Below are 19072 nucleotides of genomic sequence, written 5' to 3' on the forward strand. Positions count from 1 at the left end.
GGCCAGGAGGAGTCAGGGGACAGGTAGTGGTCAGAGAAGGGTCTGGAAATCAAGCCATGGAGGTCACATAGGCATGGTAAGCTCTGATCAGGGCCGAGGTCTTAAAATGTAAGGTCTAACAATGTGGCTCTGTCTACTGTGTAGAATTTCAGGATGGTTGGGAAAGTGTCTAGAAAGAGCTATGCTGATGAAGGAAGAAGAAAATGAACAATTATCAGAGCATTCCTAAGTCTCTTCATCCTCCCTTAATTTACAAAAGCTAACAGTTATTTCCATTTTATAGACAGAAGCATCCAGCTGGTAAGTAATGGGACCAGGATGCAAACCCAGATCCTGACATGAGGACCAGAGCTCGTGAGCTCGTGCTGGAGGTGGCCTTCGCTGGGCTGCATGTCATGTGACCTGGGTTTCCATCTGTCTCCCTTACATCAAACTTTAAGAGTTAAAGAAAATTGCTTCCCTTATTTATCTGTAAAAGAAATCATTTCAAGTCAATAATAACCTGTAAAATGTAATCCACAAATGGGTAGTCTGGGCTTCTCCCTGTAGGCTCTGGGAAGAACCCCCTCCTACCCACTTCGGGTTGTTGCCTGTATTTTGCTCCTTACAGCGTAGGGCCCACAGCCCCATTGCCTTGCTGGCTGTCGGTTGGGGGCTTCCCTTAGCCACTTAAGGCTGCCCGTGTACCTGTGGCCCCTGTATGTTCACACCAGCAATGAACCCCTTTACCATCAGCCAGAGAAAACTCCTGGCTTCTACAGGACTCACAACTGCCCTGCAAATCTCCCTTTTGCCATATAACATGACGCAATCCCAGGAGTAAAGCTCGTCACCGTTAGAGGTTTCCCCACAGTCTCAAAGGGGAAGAGATTATACACTCGGGAGGTTACCGGAGGGTCACTCTTAGAATATACTACCTAGCCCAGAGTTACACGTGCTGATCAGTCGACTGGATATCCTTGGGGAACTCTCCCATGCGCAGGAGCACAGCAAACCGTATGTACCTTTATTATGCCATTTGGTTCAGTGACTGAGCATCTACTATGTGACAGCTACTCTTTTGGGAATGGGGAGTATAGAAAGTAAATAAGGTAAGCTGGAACCTTGCTTTCACGCTGCTTATATTTTATTTGCATCTAGGAAATGAAAAAGCATTTAGAAAGAGTGAAGCCAGGTGGAAGGCTGGGCTGGGGGAGGTTCGTGTGCTCTTTTTGAGGAAGAGCCAGCATTGGGGCAGGAGCCAGCCGTGTGACTGGAAGGGTAAGGGTATTGCAGGAACCGAGAGCTTCAAATGTAAAGGCAAGAAGGGTCCTGAGGCTGAGCTAGGTGGGTGAGGAGGCAGGAAATGAGGTCGTGGGGAGAGGCGGGTCGCAGGAGATACTGACACTGGAGGATCTCGTTCTAGAAGGGTCTTTGAGCTGGGGATTGGGATGCAAACTTTTGGAAATGATGGTGACCACCGCACCACAATTTGAACATAACTGATGCCACTAATTGTACAGTTTAAATGGCTAACATGGCACATTTTATGTTATATGTAGTTGCCATTGTTTAAAAATTAAGAAGAAAGAGAAAGAATAAGGTGCTCGATCAGAATAAAAATGAAGGAAGTTGGGAGGAAACAGCATAATTCAATGCCAGGAGAAGGAAGGGAATTAACATTAAAAGAAGAAACAATCACCTAAAAAGGGTCCAAAGGAGGATTTGGGGTGCTGGCCAAGCTCAGATTTTATCTGAGTGCCGAATACCTGGCTGTGTTCACTTTGTGAAAGTTTATTGAGCTGCACATTTATAATATGTACTTTTTAGGGACTGGGGATACAGCTCAGTTGGTAGATTGCTTGTCTTGCATGCACAAGGCCCTGGGTTCAACCCCCAACACCACACACAAAAAAGTGTGCTTTTTCTAAATATATTTTACTTTAAAGGAGCTGTTTCCATTTTTAGAAAGGTCACTGTCTATTTTCTGTTGCTATAACAAAACACCTGAGACTTGGTGAGTTATAAGGCATAAAAGCTCATGGTTTTGGAGGAATTGGGAAAATCCAAGAACACTCCCCAGCACCTGCCTGGCTTCTGGTGAAGGGCTTGTGCAGCAATATGACACAGTGGAAGGGCAGAGGGGTCACGTGGTAAGAGAGGAAGCAAGAGAGAGGAGAGGAGATCAAACATGCTTTTACAACAACCTGCTAGAGAGGTAACTCTCTCCCTCCCACAAGAGCTCATCGTTCCCACAAGGCATTAATCCCCTGTCTCAGCCCCCATGACCCAGGCACCTCTTAAAGGTTCCATTGCCTCCCAGTATTGTTGCACTGGGAGTGAAGTTTTAATGCATGAACTTTGGGGGACACATTCAAACACAGCATCCCCTCCATCCTTGGTGGGAAGAATTGACCAGAGGGTTGCCAAGGGCTCAGCCTAGTGCCTGGCATTTGACATGCAGTTGGTAAATAGTCAACACATGGCTTGACTGTCTTCTAAGTTTTTCGTTACACAATGTCTTTGTGCTGCTATAACAGAATTCCACAGGCTGGTTAATTTATAAACAATGGGAGTTTATTTGGTTCACAGTGGTAGAGGCTGGGAAGTTCAAGATCAAGGGGCGACATCTGGTAAGGACCTGTGTCACAGTATGATGGAAAATGCCACACAGTGAAAGAGTAAGAGAAAGGGCATGCTCAGTCCTTTCTGGGAAACCTATTCCCTTGGCACCTACCCCACTCCTGCAATGACAGCATTAATCCATCAGATCATGAGGGCTCTGGTCTTTTTAAGGGCCCACATCTCAACACTACTGCATTAGGGATTAAACTTCCACCGTGTGAACTTGGGGGATGCATGCAGACCACAGCAGATGTATTGATTCATTTCATCTTTACAGTCACCCTAGAAATAGAGCACAGGGCTCTCATTCCCTATTTTACAGAAGAAGAACTTGGAGCACAGAGAGGTGAGACGATTGTTCAAAGTTGCACAACAAGGAAGTACCGGAGCTGGAATTCAAACTCAGGAAGTTGGATCTGGAGTCCATGCCTTTAAGCATCACATCAAACAGAATGAATGAATGAACCTGTCCAACCCTCTCTCTGAATCAGCGGTTCTCAACATGGGTGTGAGTGCACATTTGCCCACCCCAGGGGATTCTGGGCAATACCTACAAAGACATTTTTGGTTGTTAAAACTTTGGGCGGGGTAGGGGGGAGCTGCTACCGCATTAGGTGGGCAAAGGCCGGGGATACTGCTACACATCTTCCCTCGCACAGGACAGCTTCCTGCCAAAATTGTCCACCCCACAGTCAGTGACATTGAGCAGAGAACCCTGCTCTCTGCAACTCTGGCTGCTTCCTACTCTTGATCGCTCCACCTCCCACTATTAAACAAAAACAGACCTTTCTTGAAATGACTCCTCAGGGCTGTTAGCTCTGTGACCCGGCTATCTGACCCACTTTGTGGTCTTACTTGCTCATTTCTGGCCTCGCTAATCTCAGATGCACCGTAGGGCAGCACCAGTCCTGGTCATGTATATGTCCCCAGGAGCCTGGGCCTGCCCGGCCCCTGCTTCACTGCTCCGGGGCTGTTGAGGTGCCCACTCGAGCTGATGGTGCTTCTCATTAGCTCAGTGCTTCCTACTTGGCCATCATCCCTCTGGGGCATCAGGGGCACGAGCACTTCCCGTCACAGATTCCCACCTCACTTCCCTCACCAGAATTCTCAAGTTATAACCCACCTGCCACAGGGATCCCCTGATCCCAGGCAGCAGCTGATATTTATGGGGCACTGTGCTAACAAATCGAACGCTCAGAGAGACCTTATGAGGTAGGTATTGTTTTCTCCACTTTTTATTTGGGAAAACTCAGGTTCAGAGAAGCTAAGGAACTTGCTCAGGTCACACAGCATGTAAGTGGTAGATTTGGGATTTGAATCCAGAGAACTCGAGTGCAAGATCCCACATGCATTCAGGCCCCACATCAGGCCTCCCTCCTCTCAGCTTCCCTCTTGTGGCTGGGCTGGGCAGCCACCTTTTAGCCTCTTCTGGGGTTCTTAAACACTTCCCTGACACCCTCCAGCAGCTCTTCCCATTGATTTTCAACTTCCAGTCAACTTCTCTTTTCCTGCACTCTGAGCTCTTGGTCCCACGCTGTTGCTGAGGGAAACCAAAGAGGTTATTCCTGTCCTTTTGTTTGTTTAAATGTGCTAGGCATCAGGCCACCATTTATTCTGCGTGAATTAGTGAGGGGTTAAGGACATATTTCTGTTTCTTACGTGACAACAAATTCACAAGGAGGTAAGAAATGAAATCCTACTTACAATGTTCAACTTTACCTGTCGATAAAGGACACCTACTAAATGTGTTGAGTAAATGGGAGAATGAAGTTCTAATAAAGCTCTCCGACGCAGAAGACTGAAAACATTTTCAGTCATGAAAAGTGGCTATCGACTTAGACTCTGGCTGAAGCTAAACAACACTTCCAAGCTGTGACCTTGAGCCACCCAGTTACACAGAGGAGATCTTCTCAACCTTATGGGTCATGCAGTCTCTCACATAGCTATTCAAGTCTGCCTTGTTTGCAAAAATAACCAGAGATAATACCTAAATCAAAAGGTGTGACTGTATTTTCATAGCCTGGGTGGCAGGCCCAGAGAAGACATACTATAAAAAAATTATAAAGAAGATCAAAGGAGACAAGCCATGACTGTAGTCCAGAATCTTGGAGTTCCATCCAACTCCATTCACTGAGCGCCACCACATGGCGGTCCTATGTACGGTATTTTATTTTTCTCTCCAGTTCGCTCTGAGGTAATACAAACCTTTTGAGAAATAACATTGTTTAGGGATTAAAAGCACAGGATTCAGAAACCCGACTGTCTGGGTTCCAGTTCTCTCCAGCCAAGTAACATTTATTGTGAACTTGGACAATTAACTTTATCTCTTTGCCTTAACTAAACTCCCTGTTTCCCCAAAGTTGGGGTGAAAATAACCGTTTCCATCTTTCACAAGCGCATGATGAGAATTAAAAGGGTCTGTGTCTCCAAATCACCTGGGGCTCCTTACAAATTCCAAAACCCAGGCCACACGAAGACCAGTGAAATTACAATCTCTGGGGACCACAAGGAAGCATCAGAATTCTTGAAGCTTCTCTGAGTGGGTCAATGCGCGGACAAACTCGAACTAAGGGCTTGGTGGACAACCGGTAATCACTGAGGCTCGCTCGCGTACCCGGGGTTCCCCAGTCCTGGGGCATTGCGCAACCGCAGCTCGGAGACCCCGCCCATGCACGCTGGAACTTGTAGTCCCTCCGACTAGCCGGCTTCATTGTCCTCTTCTATTGGTTTTTGCAGACGCCCCGCCCCGAGGCTCCACCAATCAGCGCGGCCCGGTGGGGCTTTAGCCCTGGGAGCGGCGGCGCGGCGGCGCAATCACAGCGGGGCGGACGACCGAGGTCTGGTCTGAGCCTGCGCGCCGCCAGGCGTTCCCACGGTGCTGCTGTCTCGGCTGCCCCAGCCGCGGTCTCCCGCCGCAGGTAACCGCTGGCCCCGGAGAACCAGGGCTGGCCAGGGCTCACACCACAGGTCACCAAGTCTAAGCCGGGCACCAGCGGCTCTCGGCCTCATGGCCGGGCTTTTCTTTCCCTGACCTTTTGTGGGTATTCCGTTTCTCGTCCTGCAAAGGGGACTTTCGGGAGACGGTGAATCCCGAGGGACAGGCTGCGGCCGCTCAGCCGGGCGGCTTGCGAGGGGTGCTGGGTGGAGCGGAGCCCTCTGGTGGCGCGTGCTCGGGCTGGAACGGCGCGTTGCCCTGCAGGGGAAACTGAGGCGCCAGAGGAGACGGGATTTGCTGAGTGAGTGCCCGCCTGGGTCCAGGGCTGGGTTCCGACTTTCACCATCTAGTAACAGTGGAGGCTGCTGATGCTTTTGGTGTGGGGGAGTACATCCATGCGGAGGTCTGAGAACGAAGACAACAACAAAACACACAAACAAAAATGCCCCAAATAGCCCTTCGGAGATGTCAAGGGAGCCTTGGTTTCGGGAGCTGAGCTGGTGAGTTTCAGGACCACCCAACATCAACCGGAAAGTGAAAGTTAGCCGCGTGTGGTCCATAGCCTCTGTTAGATTTAGGATTATTCTAGGTCGGGCACTGTGCAGTCGGGACTGGAAGAAGGACCTTTGTGGCTTGTGCTTTGTTTTATAGATGAAAATAAGCACACAAGGTTTGAGACTCGCCCTGTGGAGTGTATTGGAAGAACCCGGCTTCTTTATTTAGGGTTGCCTACAAACTTTGTGAAGCTTTTTGAGGTGGGAGGGAAGAGACAAGCCTCTAGTGAACAATTCCAGTGTTAGAGGGGCGCGAATAGAGATCTGCACAGGTGCAGCATTGACCCTGACTTGGGGTAAGGAGTAGGACTTCACAGAGAAGGGGATGCTTGAGTGAAGATATAGGGAAGGGCAGAAGCTGGTGAGATGGAGGAGGAGGAGAGCGTGTCATCAGGAAAGGAGCATGGTGGAGGCACAGAAGGAGGGAAACTTTTGGACCTGGTGCCATGGAGCCTGGTTAGAACAATGAATTTCTTGTGGGTGGTGAGTTTTCTGAGCCATGTGAATAGAAAGTACATCTTACAGGTCTTGTCTTGCTGTGATAGATTTGGATGTTATCCTGAGTGTCCAGAAAGCTGCACTTTAAGGAGATCTGTTTCTTTGGTGTTCTGTAGGGTGGAAAAGTGTTGCAGATAGGGAAGTGTTGGAGAGAGGTCACATTAAAGACAGGTAGGTCATTGCATTAGTCCCCCAAAGAATTACAGAGAGTTTTAAAGACCATTGCAGTGGGAAGGGAGAGGAAAGGAAAAAAAGATTTGAGAGCTGTTAAGGAAGTAGAATACACTGTACCATGTATGGCTCAGGAAAATACAGCCATGCGTTGCTTAATGATGGGGGTATGTTCTGAGAAATGTGTCATTAGGTGCTTTCATTGCTGTGCATTATGGAGTGTTTGAACACAGAGTCAGATGGTATAGGTCAGTCACTGGACATGGCCTGTTGATGCTGGCAGAGAATGCAGTACATGGAGCTGTATGCGACTGCTGTAAGTGTCACGTGGCTGAGTTTTACAGTAAGCTTTTTCTTTTATGAAACTAGGAGTACACTCTTAAATAATGATAAAAATATAGTATAGTAAGTTCGTAGACCATAACAAAGTAGCTTATTATCCTTATCAAGTATCACATACTGGACATAGTAGTATGTGTTCTACTTTCATATGACTGGTCTGTTCACATGAGCATCACCGCAGACTCAGGAGTAAAGCCACTTTACTCTGATGGCTGTGCTAGGATGGCTGCGATGTCATTGGTAATAGGAATTTTTCATCTCATTATAATCTTACAGAACCACAGTTGCATATGCAGTTTGTGACCCAAGCATCATTAAACGGTGCCGAGTGTATATCGAAGTGAGCTTTGTCTCTTTTGAATTTTCCTACGTATGACTGACCTTTTCTTGGGGTGAGGGGATTCTGGGATTTGAGCCCAGGGGTGCTCTACCACTGAACTGCATCCCCAGTCCCTTTTTTCATTTTATTTTGGAACAGGGTCTCACTAAGTTGCCCAGGCTGGCCTCCATCTTGCAATCCTCCTGCCTCAGTCTCCTGAGTAGCTGGGGTTACAGGCGTGTGTGCTGTGCCTGACCCTGTGACTATCTTTTGAAGAAATTCCAAGGTTTTCTGTTTGTTTCTTTTTTGTGTAACTGCAGAAGTTGCTTAGTAGATGATAATTCAAGTTCCATGAAATGATAGGGAAGTTGTCATGTGTTTTGAGGGTGTTGAAATATGAATGATTAAATAAACATATGATAAGATTTATTTTGTAAAGCAGGAAGCACACATCAAAACTATAATTAGATCACTTTGTATCCATCAGATTAGGAATTGTGAAGTTTGATGATATCAAGAGGTGATAGACGTTTGGAGAAAATGAGATTGTCTTCAACTGCTGGTACAAGTGTATCTTAGACCAGTATAGCCATAGCAAAATGGGCATCCTAAGGCCCAATGTTTCAACTTTTAGAAAATACCCTAGACATTTGTATACAAAGAGAGGGATGTTTGGATGTTTGTTGCAACATTGTTTATAATGGTTAAAAAAATTTTTTTTAAACAGCCTAAAAGTCTATTCAGTGAGAAATGTTTATAAAGTAGATATGTATCTTTTAAAAAGTATAAGAAATCCCTGAATGGAGTGGATATGTATCTTCTTTAAAAGTATAATGAGTCCCGAGGTGAGGCCGTAGCATGCCTGTAATCCCAGAGTCCAAGGATTTGAGAAGCTGAGGCCAGAGATTTGCAAGTTCAGTGTCACCCTGGCAATTTAGTGAGACCCTGACTCACTAAAAAAGGACTGGGGAGTACTCAGTGGTAGAAAGCCCCTGGGTTCAGTCCCCAGTATATTTAAAAAAAAATTGTAACAAATCAGCTGGAAAGAAATTCTTATTTAGGATAGTAGTTACCTTTGGTGTGTGGGGGATGATACTGTGTAGGGGAAAATTTCATCTGTAATTTTTATTTTATGCCGAAGCAGAAGACCTAATAGAGGTATAAAATATTAATAGCTGATGGTCTAGTTGGTAGGAAATGAGTAATTTGTGTTTTTAAAAAATGTTTCTATAGTTTAATATTTACTCCTAAATTTCTTGAAGTAAAAACATAAAAGTAAAAATTTAACCCAAGAATTGACATGTAGCTATAAAAGTCATGTTCCATAATTTTGGGAAAAGACCACAAACTGCGCTGACACCAAATTTCAAAAATAGTAATTTGGGTAAAAATAAGCACTGAACACAACAATGAAGAGGCTAGTCACTACTGATCAGAATTTACTTTGCTAGATACCTAAAAATCTTCTGGTCACTAGTAAATTCATACAAATATCTTTGACTGTGTTTTGAAATATATTAGTTGCTTGTGCTTTCTATAATGTTAATATATATATATTTAAAAAGATAGTTATTGCTGCACAAATATAAAACTGAACACATACTGAGGATTTATTGAAACTTAGTAATGAGGAGAGTTGGTGAGGAGCTAGTCAAAAGGAAACTTCAAAATAAAGTTGCATCTGAAGCTTAGAAGTATTGAAGTGAATGTACAAAGGGAGGTGGAAGTGGCCTGGGGTGGGGGGTGTCAGTGGAACCTCCATTTATAGAATTTCTTTGCATGTCTATGGACAAATATTTGCATTGCTATTACCCCCAATATACAGAGTTAGAAAATAACTTTGCTAGAATCATAATTAGCATTAGAATTATTAGCATAATTAGCTAATCATAATTAGCATTCAGTTTGCCACTGAATTATAGATTTTCCCTATAGGAAAAGAAATGATAAGCTAAGCTGAATAAAGTAAATTTTTTCATTTGAGGTAAGATCTAGTTGAATTTTGTTTTAATCTGTTTTTTAGCTAGAAAATCAAAGGATTTGAGAACTGAATAGACCCTTGGTAATTTAGTTCCACCATCTCATTTCATAGATGCTCTGTCGAGGCCCAGAGGAGGGAAGGGAAGGGTCTCCCCTGCCTTGGTATCTGTGTGTCTTCAAAAAGGAATCATACTGGATTTTTTTTTTTTTTTTTTTTTTTTTTAAAGCAAGACAGATTTTCTTCTAGTTACTGCAGCAGGAAAGAGAGATTTCAGAATACAACTTCAAGTACAGCAGGGATCTGCTGGGATTTAGGGCCGTGGGCCAGGTAAGAGGGTTGGTGGAATTCCTTCAGTTTGAAACACTTAGTATGCTCAGATGCCATATTTAGGGGTGCGTCCTGAACTCTGCCAGTGGAAAATTACCAAGAGGAACTTGATTGGCTAGCAAAGGTGAGGGAATTCTTGCAGCGATCTTACTAAAACTGGGCTTGCCAGGCCAAGGCCCCATGGAGAAGAGAGCTCCGACGAGTCTGACCCACACGTGCTCAGGGAGACAGTCCTCATACCTGTCCGTGTTCTCTTGCATGTTGTCAGCAAACCCCACGAAACTCCGGGAGAAGACTCTTCAGTTCAGAAGGCTCTTTATACATGTCCTTGTCTAACTGGCTGCTTCATCTGGCTCTGATGGTTTCTTCTGTGTACCCAGGGCCTGGCGAATGAGGGCTGCCAAGGAGCGGTCACCCTTGGTGATGCTTGAGGTGTGACATGGCCTTGATTTCAGACTGGGTTTGAACTTGAGTCAGTACTTAGGGGCTCTGTGACCTTGGCCTTATTATCTTTATTGTTCATGACAGTTTATCTAGAAGGGGCACTTGGTCCCAAACTTCCCAAATGGATTAAACGCACTAGGTGGTATGTTCCTCGAAATGGAGTCAAGTCATTCTCATGGATAACCTAGGATAGCCCCATCACTGGAGCAGGGACATGAGGCATGGCCGAGGACTGGTCACTGGTGACATTCGCAATGTTGCCCATTGAGTGTGACCTTGTGTGGTCAGGTTCTCCACTGATGGGCTGACCAGCGTTCTTTACTCAGAGGCCCACCCAGTGTGTGGGAGGAGCCCCGTGGGTGGCCCGTCGTCGAGGGAGCATTGAGGGCCACCTCTGCACTTGGACTCGAGCCCCAGGGCGCAGCGTGTGGTTATGGGGCCTGGAGAACTTCACAGGTGAGTGTGTGAGGCAGATGGCACAGGGGAGCAAGCCAGTCTTTACAGTCAGGTTCGCGTGTGGGGCACAGTGGCGCCACTCACCGGCAGGTCTCTCTGCCTCTGAGCCCCAGCCCCCGCATCTGAACGGAGTGGGAGTGGTACTCGCTCAGGCTGTCGTGTGGAGGGAGTAGGTAGAGGGCCTTCACAGGGCCACACACAGGGATAGATGCCTGTGTTCCTCTTCCGGGGCGCCCCTTGCCGCCACCTCTGTTGTCTTCTCCCTGCACGTGGTTAGCAGGTAAACATGTCTACCTGGCAGTGCACCATGGAGACGTGTCCACTCTTGGCATTAAGAGCTGCCTGCTGTTTTTCAGGAGTCCACAGTTTCCCATTTAAAGGATGTGGCATGGCTGAGGTACCTGGACGGTCTCCTGGGGCTGGCCATTTATGTGGCTTCCAGAGCTTTGCTCTTCCCAGTGGGTCAGTTCCCTCACCTCCTCAAAGTCTTCCCCTTTTGAGAAACGATGCCCCCTTCTCCAGGGGCTCCCTCCCTGCCCACCTTGTTTTTCTCCGGAGCTCTCATCGCCATCTGATGCCCTGGGTGCTTCAGGGCTATGTCTTTGTTAGGATGTCAGCTCAGAGAAGGGTTAGGTCTGGTTGCTTCCCTGTGTGTGCCCATGAGCAGCTTGTGGGTGCTTGGGCCCCATTTGTTGGATGGACGGGGTGGCTGTGAGGGCAGATGGAGGGAGTGGACAGTGTAGCCTGTGTGTGGGGACCATGGAGGGCATGACTGAGAATAGCAGAGTCGCAGGAGCTAGTGCAGCAGGGATCATTCATGCATTCTTTATCACTTTTCACTTTGATAAAGCAAGAATTAATGAATGCTGCAAGATTATTTATGACTTCGATGCTTTGACTTTGCCAGTAATAATGCAATGAAGTCCATCAGGAAATTGCCATCTAAGGCTGGCCACTTGAGACAGTTGGCAGCTGAGGGTTGTGGAGATGGTGATATTAGTTTCATGTTTCCTCTTCATCCAGGCCTCAAATTGGTTCCCAGAATAGCATTAGTGTATGTGTTTTTTGAGTGTCATTTTCTGTTCAGTGACCGACTGTATGGCTTTTAACTTAGTGTTGTGTTTAAGGAATGACAAAAAACATGACAGAGGGAGCCACCATCAGCCATTCACTGTGCGACTGTCATTGTGTTAACAAGGCACTCTTCCTCCCTGTGGGTGACTTGCTGGTATATTAGAAGAATGAAGGATAAACTTGATTTTGTAAAAGAACCAAGGGGTGCTCTTTGTGGCTGCTGCACCATTGGTCAAGCTGAGCAGTTAAGCTGGTGGGGTCCACTCTCTTCACAGTCAGGTCGACCACTGACGTGAGGACAGTCATCCCTTGGTCCTTGGGGATTGCTTCCAGGGTCCCCTTGGATACTAGAATCTGGATGCTCAGGTCCCTTATATAAATGTAAATACTGTGTAAATACTTGTTATACTGTGCTGTTCAGGGAATAATGACAAGAGAAATGTCTGTACCCGTTCAGTGTAGATGCAGTTCTTTTCCCCAAATATATATACCTGCCTTGCTGGGGTTCCCCCTCATGTGTGTGTGCTGGAACAAATACATGCTTCCCCACCCCCTTCCTTTCTTCTTCCTTTCCATCCTCCCTCCCTCCCTCCCTCCCCCTCTTCCTCCCTCCCTCCCACCCCCTCTTCCTCCCTCCCTCCCACCCCCTCTTCCTCTCTCCCTCCCTCCCTTCCACCCTCCCTCCCTCCCTTCCTCCTTCCCTTCCTCCCTCCCTTCCTCCCTCCCTCCCTGGGATTGAACCCGGGGTGCTCTACCTGAGCTACATCCCCAGCACTTTCTATTTTTCATTTGGAGACAGGATGTTGTTAGGTTGCCCACACTGGCCTCAGACTTGCAATTCTCTTGCCTCAGCCTCCCAAGTAGCTGTTCCCCCACATATTGTTGATTCGAGGTTGGGTCCGCAGATATGGGACCCTTGGATATGGAGGGCCTGACTGAGTTTTATTTATTCCTTTTAACCCTGCACCGGCGAGGGGAGTCGCTCGTCAGCGCCTCCTGAGGAGTGAGCCCCTTCAGGACTATTGCACAAACCAGACTCAGCAGAATGAAATGCAGATGGAGAGCCGATTGGTGATTGCTGATGAGATTATAGTAGCCAGCGGGACTGTCCCCGGGTGTGGGCTGGGGGGCAAGGTCAGCAACTGCGGCCATGGCCAAACGCGCTGCCTGGCTTTGTGGTCCTGGGAATTGACCGCGGAGGGTTCTGCCGCTGCGGCCCAGCCCTTTATGTTTTTATTTTGAGACAGGGTCTCGCTAAGTTGCCCAGAGCTGACCTTGCACTTGCCATCCTCCTGCCCCAGCCTCCTGCGTGGCCAGGGTTCCAGGCATGTGCCACTGTGCCCACTACCGCTTTTTTTTTTTTTTTTAATAGCTGACGTTCTATTGAAACGTATTGAATTGCTTTACGTATTGAATTGAATTGATTGGTCACCACAGAGATGGCCTGACTGGAAAAGCCAAAAGTATTCAGTCTTTCCTTTTCCAGAGGGATGTTGCTGACCCCCCCCAGGGAAGGCTTCCCAGTGAGCCCTGGTTGCAGCCACGGGGCTGCTGGGTGGGCTTGGAATTGGGTAAGAGCTGCCACTTGGCCACCTCAGGGGCCCCTCTCTCACCCTCCGGGGCCCTGGGGAGCTCTGGGGACATAGGTTTTCCCTCTCTGGGCTGATCTCCCTCTTGGTTCCTTGTACGTTTGTATACTTGTGCCCCGGGCGGGTAGTGGGACCTGGAGGAGCCTTCTCAGGGGTTGGGGGACCCGTCAGTCCACGGACCTCAACTCTTATGGGTCATACTAAACTCCTTTCCTCCCAAAAACAACCCAAAAAGGCAAATCGGGAGCACCTTACTCTAGTTACGCCTTCACAGACCGACAGTGTTGCTGCAGAAACCGGACTTCAGACGATGTGGGCTTACAGATGCGAGCCGGGTTGCTGGGTGGGAGACATCCCTCGGTGGTGGAGCTGCAGGGCCTTGGCGGGTGGCGGGTCCGGCAGGGCTGGGCCCGAGGAGGCCTGGAGCCTGCAGGCTGCGTGCAGAGGCATCTGGGAGTGCAGGCTGAGGCTGGCAGCATTCGGGTCATGGGAAACCAGTCAGAAATGCAGTCCCAGGCCCTCCCCAGGCCTGACCATCAGAGTCTGCGTCCTCCAAGATCCCGGGAGAGCTGGGTGCTCGCCTGCGTTGTGGAAGCCCTGAATTCTTGGCACCTTCACAAGAGCGCCAGGGCTTCACTCCGTGCTTGGAGTACGAGGAACAGAACGCTGAGGACAATTTCTTCCCCTCAGAGGTGGGTCACCTGTCAGCTGGCTGCGTGCTCCGTGAGGGCAGAGGCTTTGTTGCTGTTCAGCTGGGTGCACAGTACCTAGGGCATTGTCCTGCAGAGCTGGGCAGGAACCTGGCCGAGTGGTAATGAGTGGACAGGTGGAGGCCGAGGTCGGCCTCGCAGCCTCCCTTCTGCTCTCAGTCCCCACGTCTCAAATGCAGTGTCTTCCTCTTATCACAGAGTCACAGGCCTGGCTGTGTTTTCTCCAACAGGAAGGCAGTTATTTAGAACAGCATAGCCAGGACACAGGAGAGGTCTCATCTCATACTGCAGGGTGGCCAGAACCAGGCCATGTGCCCACCTTTTGTGCTTAAGACTTTAAAGTGTTGGCATTAGCTGGCATGGTAGCAGTGCCTGTAGTCCAGACTTCTCAGGGGCCAAGGCAGGAGGATTGCTTGAGCCCAGGAATTCTAGGCCAGGCTGGGCAATGTAGGGAGACTCTGTTCTTAAATAAAGAAGTTTTGACATTGAAGTATAAAATAAGGTTGTATTTCATTAAGAATCAAGTCTAGAGATGCAGAGCCACATAGCAGAGTCCTGGGGCAGGGATCTTGAGCAAAAGGGTTTTTCCTCTGGCCAGGTCAACTTCGTGAACTTTGGACAGGTCACTTGCTCTTGCCCCCTGTAAAGCCAGAGCGAAAATATTTGCCCCACCTGTTCCATGGAGCACACGTACATGTTCTATTAAGTCTTATGCACAGACGTGGATTCACATTTGATGGTAGCTTATCCCGATAATTCACCCATAAACATAAGTTGTCCCTCACTGTTAATACTGAACATGTACTGAATGCTTACAGACTTTTTAAGTAATATACATAAACTGTAAAAAAGAGGCAAATAGGAAAAAGATCACACTTGGTTGTAAACATATTTGAAAACTATTCCTAATAAAGATAAAGAAGATAAAGATTAACTATTAAAGATAAAGATGATCATTACCAAAAAGGGAAAAAAACTGAAAAAGTTTAATCTTAATCCCACCTACCAACCAGCAGTAACTGCTATTAAATTGTCTGCTTTTCACATTTTTTCTATGCAGTTTATATTACTTGCATATTTTTTTTTTTTTATTTTTTGAGTACCAGGGATTGAACTCAGGGGCACTCGGCCACTGAGTCCCATCCCCAACCCTATTTTGTATTTTATTTAGAGACAGGGTCTCACTGAGTTGCTTAGGGCCTAGCTGTTGCTGAGGCTGGCTTTGAACTTGTGATCCTCCTGCCTCAGCCTCCGAGCTGCTGGCATTACAGGCTGCACCACGCCTGGCCTTGTTTATTTTCTTGTTCCTAGTATGTGGTAGATATTTTGCCCACACAATGAATTTTGTTGATGAATTATATCTGCTCTCTTTTGGGTTGTGACCAAAACTTTAAAAGGTCCCCAAAGTGCCTTCTGGATGTTCTCTGGTCATAGGCATAACTTCTGCTCCTCAGGAGGCCAGGCAGAGAGGCCTGGGGCAGCCCCTTCTGCATGCGCAGATAGAGCAGAAGCGCTCTGTCCTGTGTCCTCCTCAGTGTGCAGGGGCCCAGTGTTTTTGCCTTTGGTCCACTTGCTGTGGGTGCTGCAGGGTCCAATGTTCTTGTCATTCCTCCTTAATTGACTCTGCTGCTTGCTTCTCTGGTTCCTGCAGTTGAATGCCACGGAGCAGAATGACTTGGAAGCTCGCCGTACTGCTCAGCCTGGCTCTGGGCGTCGCTGCTGCTCCCACTGGTGTGGACGACCCTGAGGATGGCGGCAAGCACTGGGTGGTGATCGTGGCCGGCTCAAATGGCTGGTACAACTACAGGCACCAGGTGAGACAGCAATGCTGCTTTTCCTTTAAGACGAGCCCTGGGAACAGTCCTGGGTGGTGGTGGTGGGAAGCCATTTACACTCCATTAGGTGCCTACAGTGTGCGTGTAGACAGGATGTGGGGAAAGGGACCCTCCTATGTCAGGCATGGGTCTATAAAATGTGCAACCATTAGGAAAACAGTTTGGCAGCCCCTCAGAAGTCCCCTGGAGCCACTCGAGTCTGATGCAAGGTGTCTCACCTGGGCCTTACTGATAACGCTTTGCTGTTGGGCCGCTTGGTGCATCGCGGGGTGCTTAGCAAGGCCCTACACCTCTGCCCACTAGATGCCAGCAACACACCCACCCCCTGTAACAGCCCAGATGCCTCCAGGCATTTCCAGATGTCCCCAGGAGGCAAAGCCCAGGTTGAGCCCTGCTGGCCTTTATAGAAGGGAGACTGAGGCCTGGGAGACAAGGTGCCGTGCTGACGTCACAGTGAGGGAGGCAGACAGGACCCAGGCCTGGGGCTCTGCTGAAAGCCCCCAGCCCCTCTGCCCTCTGCCAGGCTGCTCTCCTCGCCCCTCCTCCTGTCTCTCCTGGCATCCACCAACTCAGCCCATCAGAGTCAAGAGAAGAACCCAGGTCTGAGCATACGTTAAATTGAACCTCCTGGTGGCATGGTGCAGCCCCTTGGGGACAGCCTGGCAGTTCCTCAGAAGGTGAAATAGAGTTGCCCTGTGATCCAGCGACTCCCTCCCAGGTCTGTACTCAAGAGAAACAGCTCATCTACACAGAAGGAACTTGCACGTGGGTGTTTATATCAGCCTTGTTCCCAACAGCCAAAGCCTGGGGACACCCGTGTCCCTCGGATGATGAGCGGTGAGCACAGGGTGGTGCCGGCATGTCAGGGAATATGTGCACATTCTTCAACATGGATGAGCCTTAAACGCATTGTGCTAAGTACAAGAAGCCAGGCACGGAGAACACGTGCTTTTGGTTCCATTTAAATGAAAGTCCAAATTAAGGAAATCGGCAGGAATGGAAGGTAGATAATGGTTGCCAGGGCTGGTCGAGGAGGGGTTAGGAGCGACTGCTAATGGAGACGGGGTCTTTGGGGGGCAGTGCAGTTGTTGTGGGGTTGGATAGTGGTTGTGGTGAAAGTACTAGAACCACTGAATTACGATATGAAGAGTTTGGCTTCTATCCTGTGATTTATATCACAGTAAAGCCGTTATTTTAAAAATGCAGTCTTTTCAGTAATGAGCCGCCTAGACTGTGGGAATCTGCATGTGGGCTCTTCCTCGGGAGCGCCATACCCTGTGTGTAGGAGGTCTGCTTCCTGTTCCCTCTCTGGGGCTGGATCAGCCATTTGCCCAGCATGGTACAGCTGGCCCATGAGGTTGGGCCAGGATTCAAACCAAGGCCTCTGGCTCTAGAGTGGCTTCATCCAGCAGGAGAGCCACGTGGGTCATAAATCTTCTAGCTGCCACGTTTAGAAAATATTTTTGAAAATAAGTGAAATTAATCTAAATATCTTATTTAAACCAGTATACCCAAACCATTACTGTAGTCACCATATTAAAAGTGGTTGAAATGCCTTCCACTATTTCCTTCGTACCAAGTCTCTGGAATCCAGTGTGCACTCACAAACCGTGCCGCTCATTTTGAACTAGCTACCTCAGGAGCTTGGTAGCCACGTGTGGCCAGTGGCTGCCGCGTTGGACAGCCCAGCTGCAGAGCTGTGTCCTTGACTGTTAACCGTCAGTGAGAACCGGGCTGATAGACCTGCCACCGTGTCTGTTTTGATAGCCATGGAGTAGAGGTTTGGTCTAGATGAAGTCATGACTCATTTCGTGAATGGGTTTTGTGTGCTAGCCAAATAGGAAATTTGGGTTGGTGAGAAAGTTCTTATCTTGGCAGCACGATCTCCTTTCCTTACCTACCCACTGACCTGACCAGGGAAAGAGCCGCCCGCGACATGCCACTCTCAGGTTTCCCCTCCCTGACTGACCACGAGTCAGAAAGATAATAAGAGCAGGTCACACATGCTGATTCATCAGCCACGCTGGTTTTCATACAACCGACTATTTAAAAAAAAAAACAAAAACATTGGTTAAACATTACGTGGGAGTTATCTAGCTCCGCTTTGCTCCCAGGAACGTTTTTTTGAAAAAGTGTTGCTAGTTCGGGAGGCAGAGGAAAAGTGGTAGCCACAGACCACAGTCTGCCCACAGCAGTGAGGCTGTGTGGAGATAAACTGTGCCCAATCAGCCCCACCTCAGCCGCGTCCCTGCCTCTGTCCCCAACCAGCCACCAATGTGTGCTTCCAAACTGTGGAGGCTGCAGCAAAAGGACACTTAAAAGAACTGTTCCCACAGGACTGTTCCAGAGCCAGGGCCTTCCAGGAAGCCCAGGCAGCTTGGAGACCCCGCCACACCTGATTCTTGCAGTCATGCCAGAAAGACTTCAGGCACGTCACTCAGAGTGACAGCGTGAGTTTATTAGAAGGAATAGGAAAGGGGAAAGGGGGACATGCTCAAGGGAGAGAGGGGTCCTCTCAGAGAGGAGAGGGATGGTGTGCCCCTCCTGTCATTCAGTTTTATTGGAGAAGTTTCCAGAAAGCCCTGCCCAAGTCCACCTCTTCACTTTTGACTAACAGCAGGATGCCACCAGACTCTGAAGTCCTCCTGCCGTGACAACTCAAGGTCATTTTGGTGCAAGCTGACCAGTTCTCACTGGAACTTGTTCTTACAGATTTTATGGCCGGGGAGAATTACCCTTATCTCCCTGAGTTCTGGGATCTGATCTGTGCGAGGGTCACAGAATTCTCCCTGAAAGCACCCAGAAACCACGCTGGACCCGGGAACTCACGCAAGAGATTTTATTAAGGGAGCAGGCAGAGTGTCTCCCTGCAGGGTGAAAGAAAAAGAGAGAGCGAGAGACAGAGAGAGAGAGAGCGAGTGAGAGAGCGAGAGAGAGAGAGAGAGAGAGAATGGCAGGGAGCTGTTCTTAAGTAGTGGAATTTCACCGGCTAATAACAACGGGCCAGTGGCTGGCGGGGAGGTTCCCGGGCTAACAATCTGGGTTGTAAGGTTGGGGGTGGGGAGGCAGAATAATGGCAGCAGCAAAATAGCAGATCTTATGCCAATAGTCCCCTTCGGGGTAACTCGCGTTCTTCTTATCGGCACTTGGGGACCTGCACTTCTGTAGGGAGCAGGTGGTTTGCTGAGCAATGTGGACTTTAGCCAGACAGGGCTGCAGGTGAATTGCTTTTT

The 19072-nt window shown here is 48.4% G+C and overlaps 1 protein-coding gene across 1 annotated transcript in view; it reads left to right on the plus strand.

Annotated features, from left to right (window-relative positions):
- The first annotated feature begins 5386 nt into the window (after positions 1–5386).
- Positions 5387–19072, plus strand: part of LGMN (legumain) — a 31743-nt gene continuing 18057 nt past the window's right edge. Inside the window, exons 1-2 of the mRNA XM_079126266.1 lie at positions 5387–5522; positions 15656–15818. Of these exons, the coding sequence (XP_078982392.1) occupies positions 15660–15818 (159 nt within the window). The 5' untranslated portion in view covers positions 5387–5522; positions 15656–15659. The remainder of the gene's footprint in view (positions 5523–15655; positions 15819–19072) is intronic.

The sequence above is a fragment of the Sciurus vulgaris genome (genome assembly GCF_902686455.1).
Source record: "Sciurus vulgaris genome assembly, chromosome: 2".
Taxonomy (NCBI): Eukaryota; Metazoa; Chordata; class Mammalia; order Rodentia; family Sciuridae; genus Sciurus; species Sciurus vulgaris.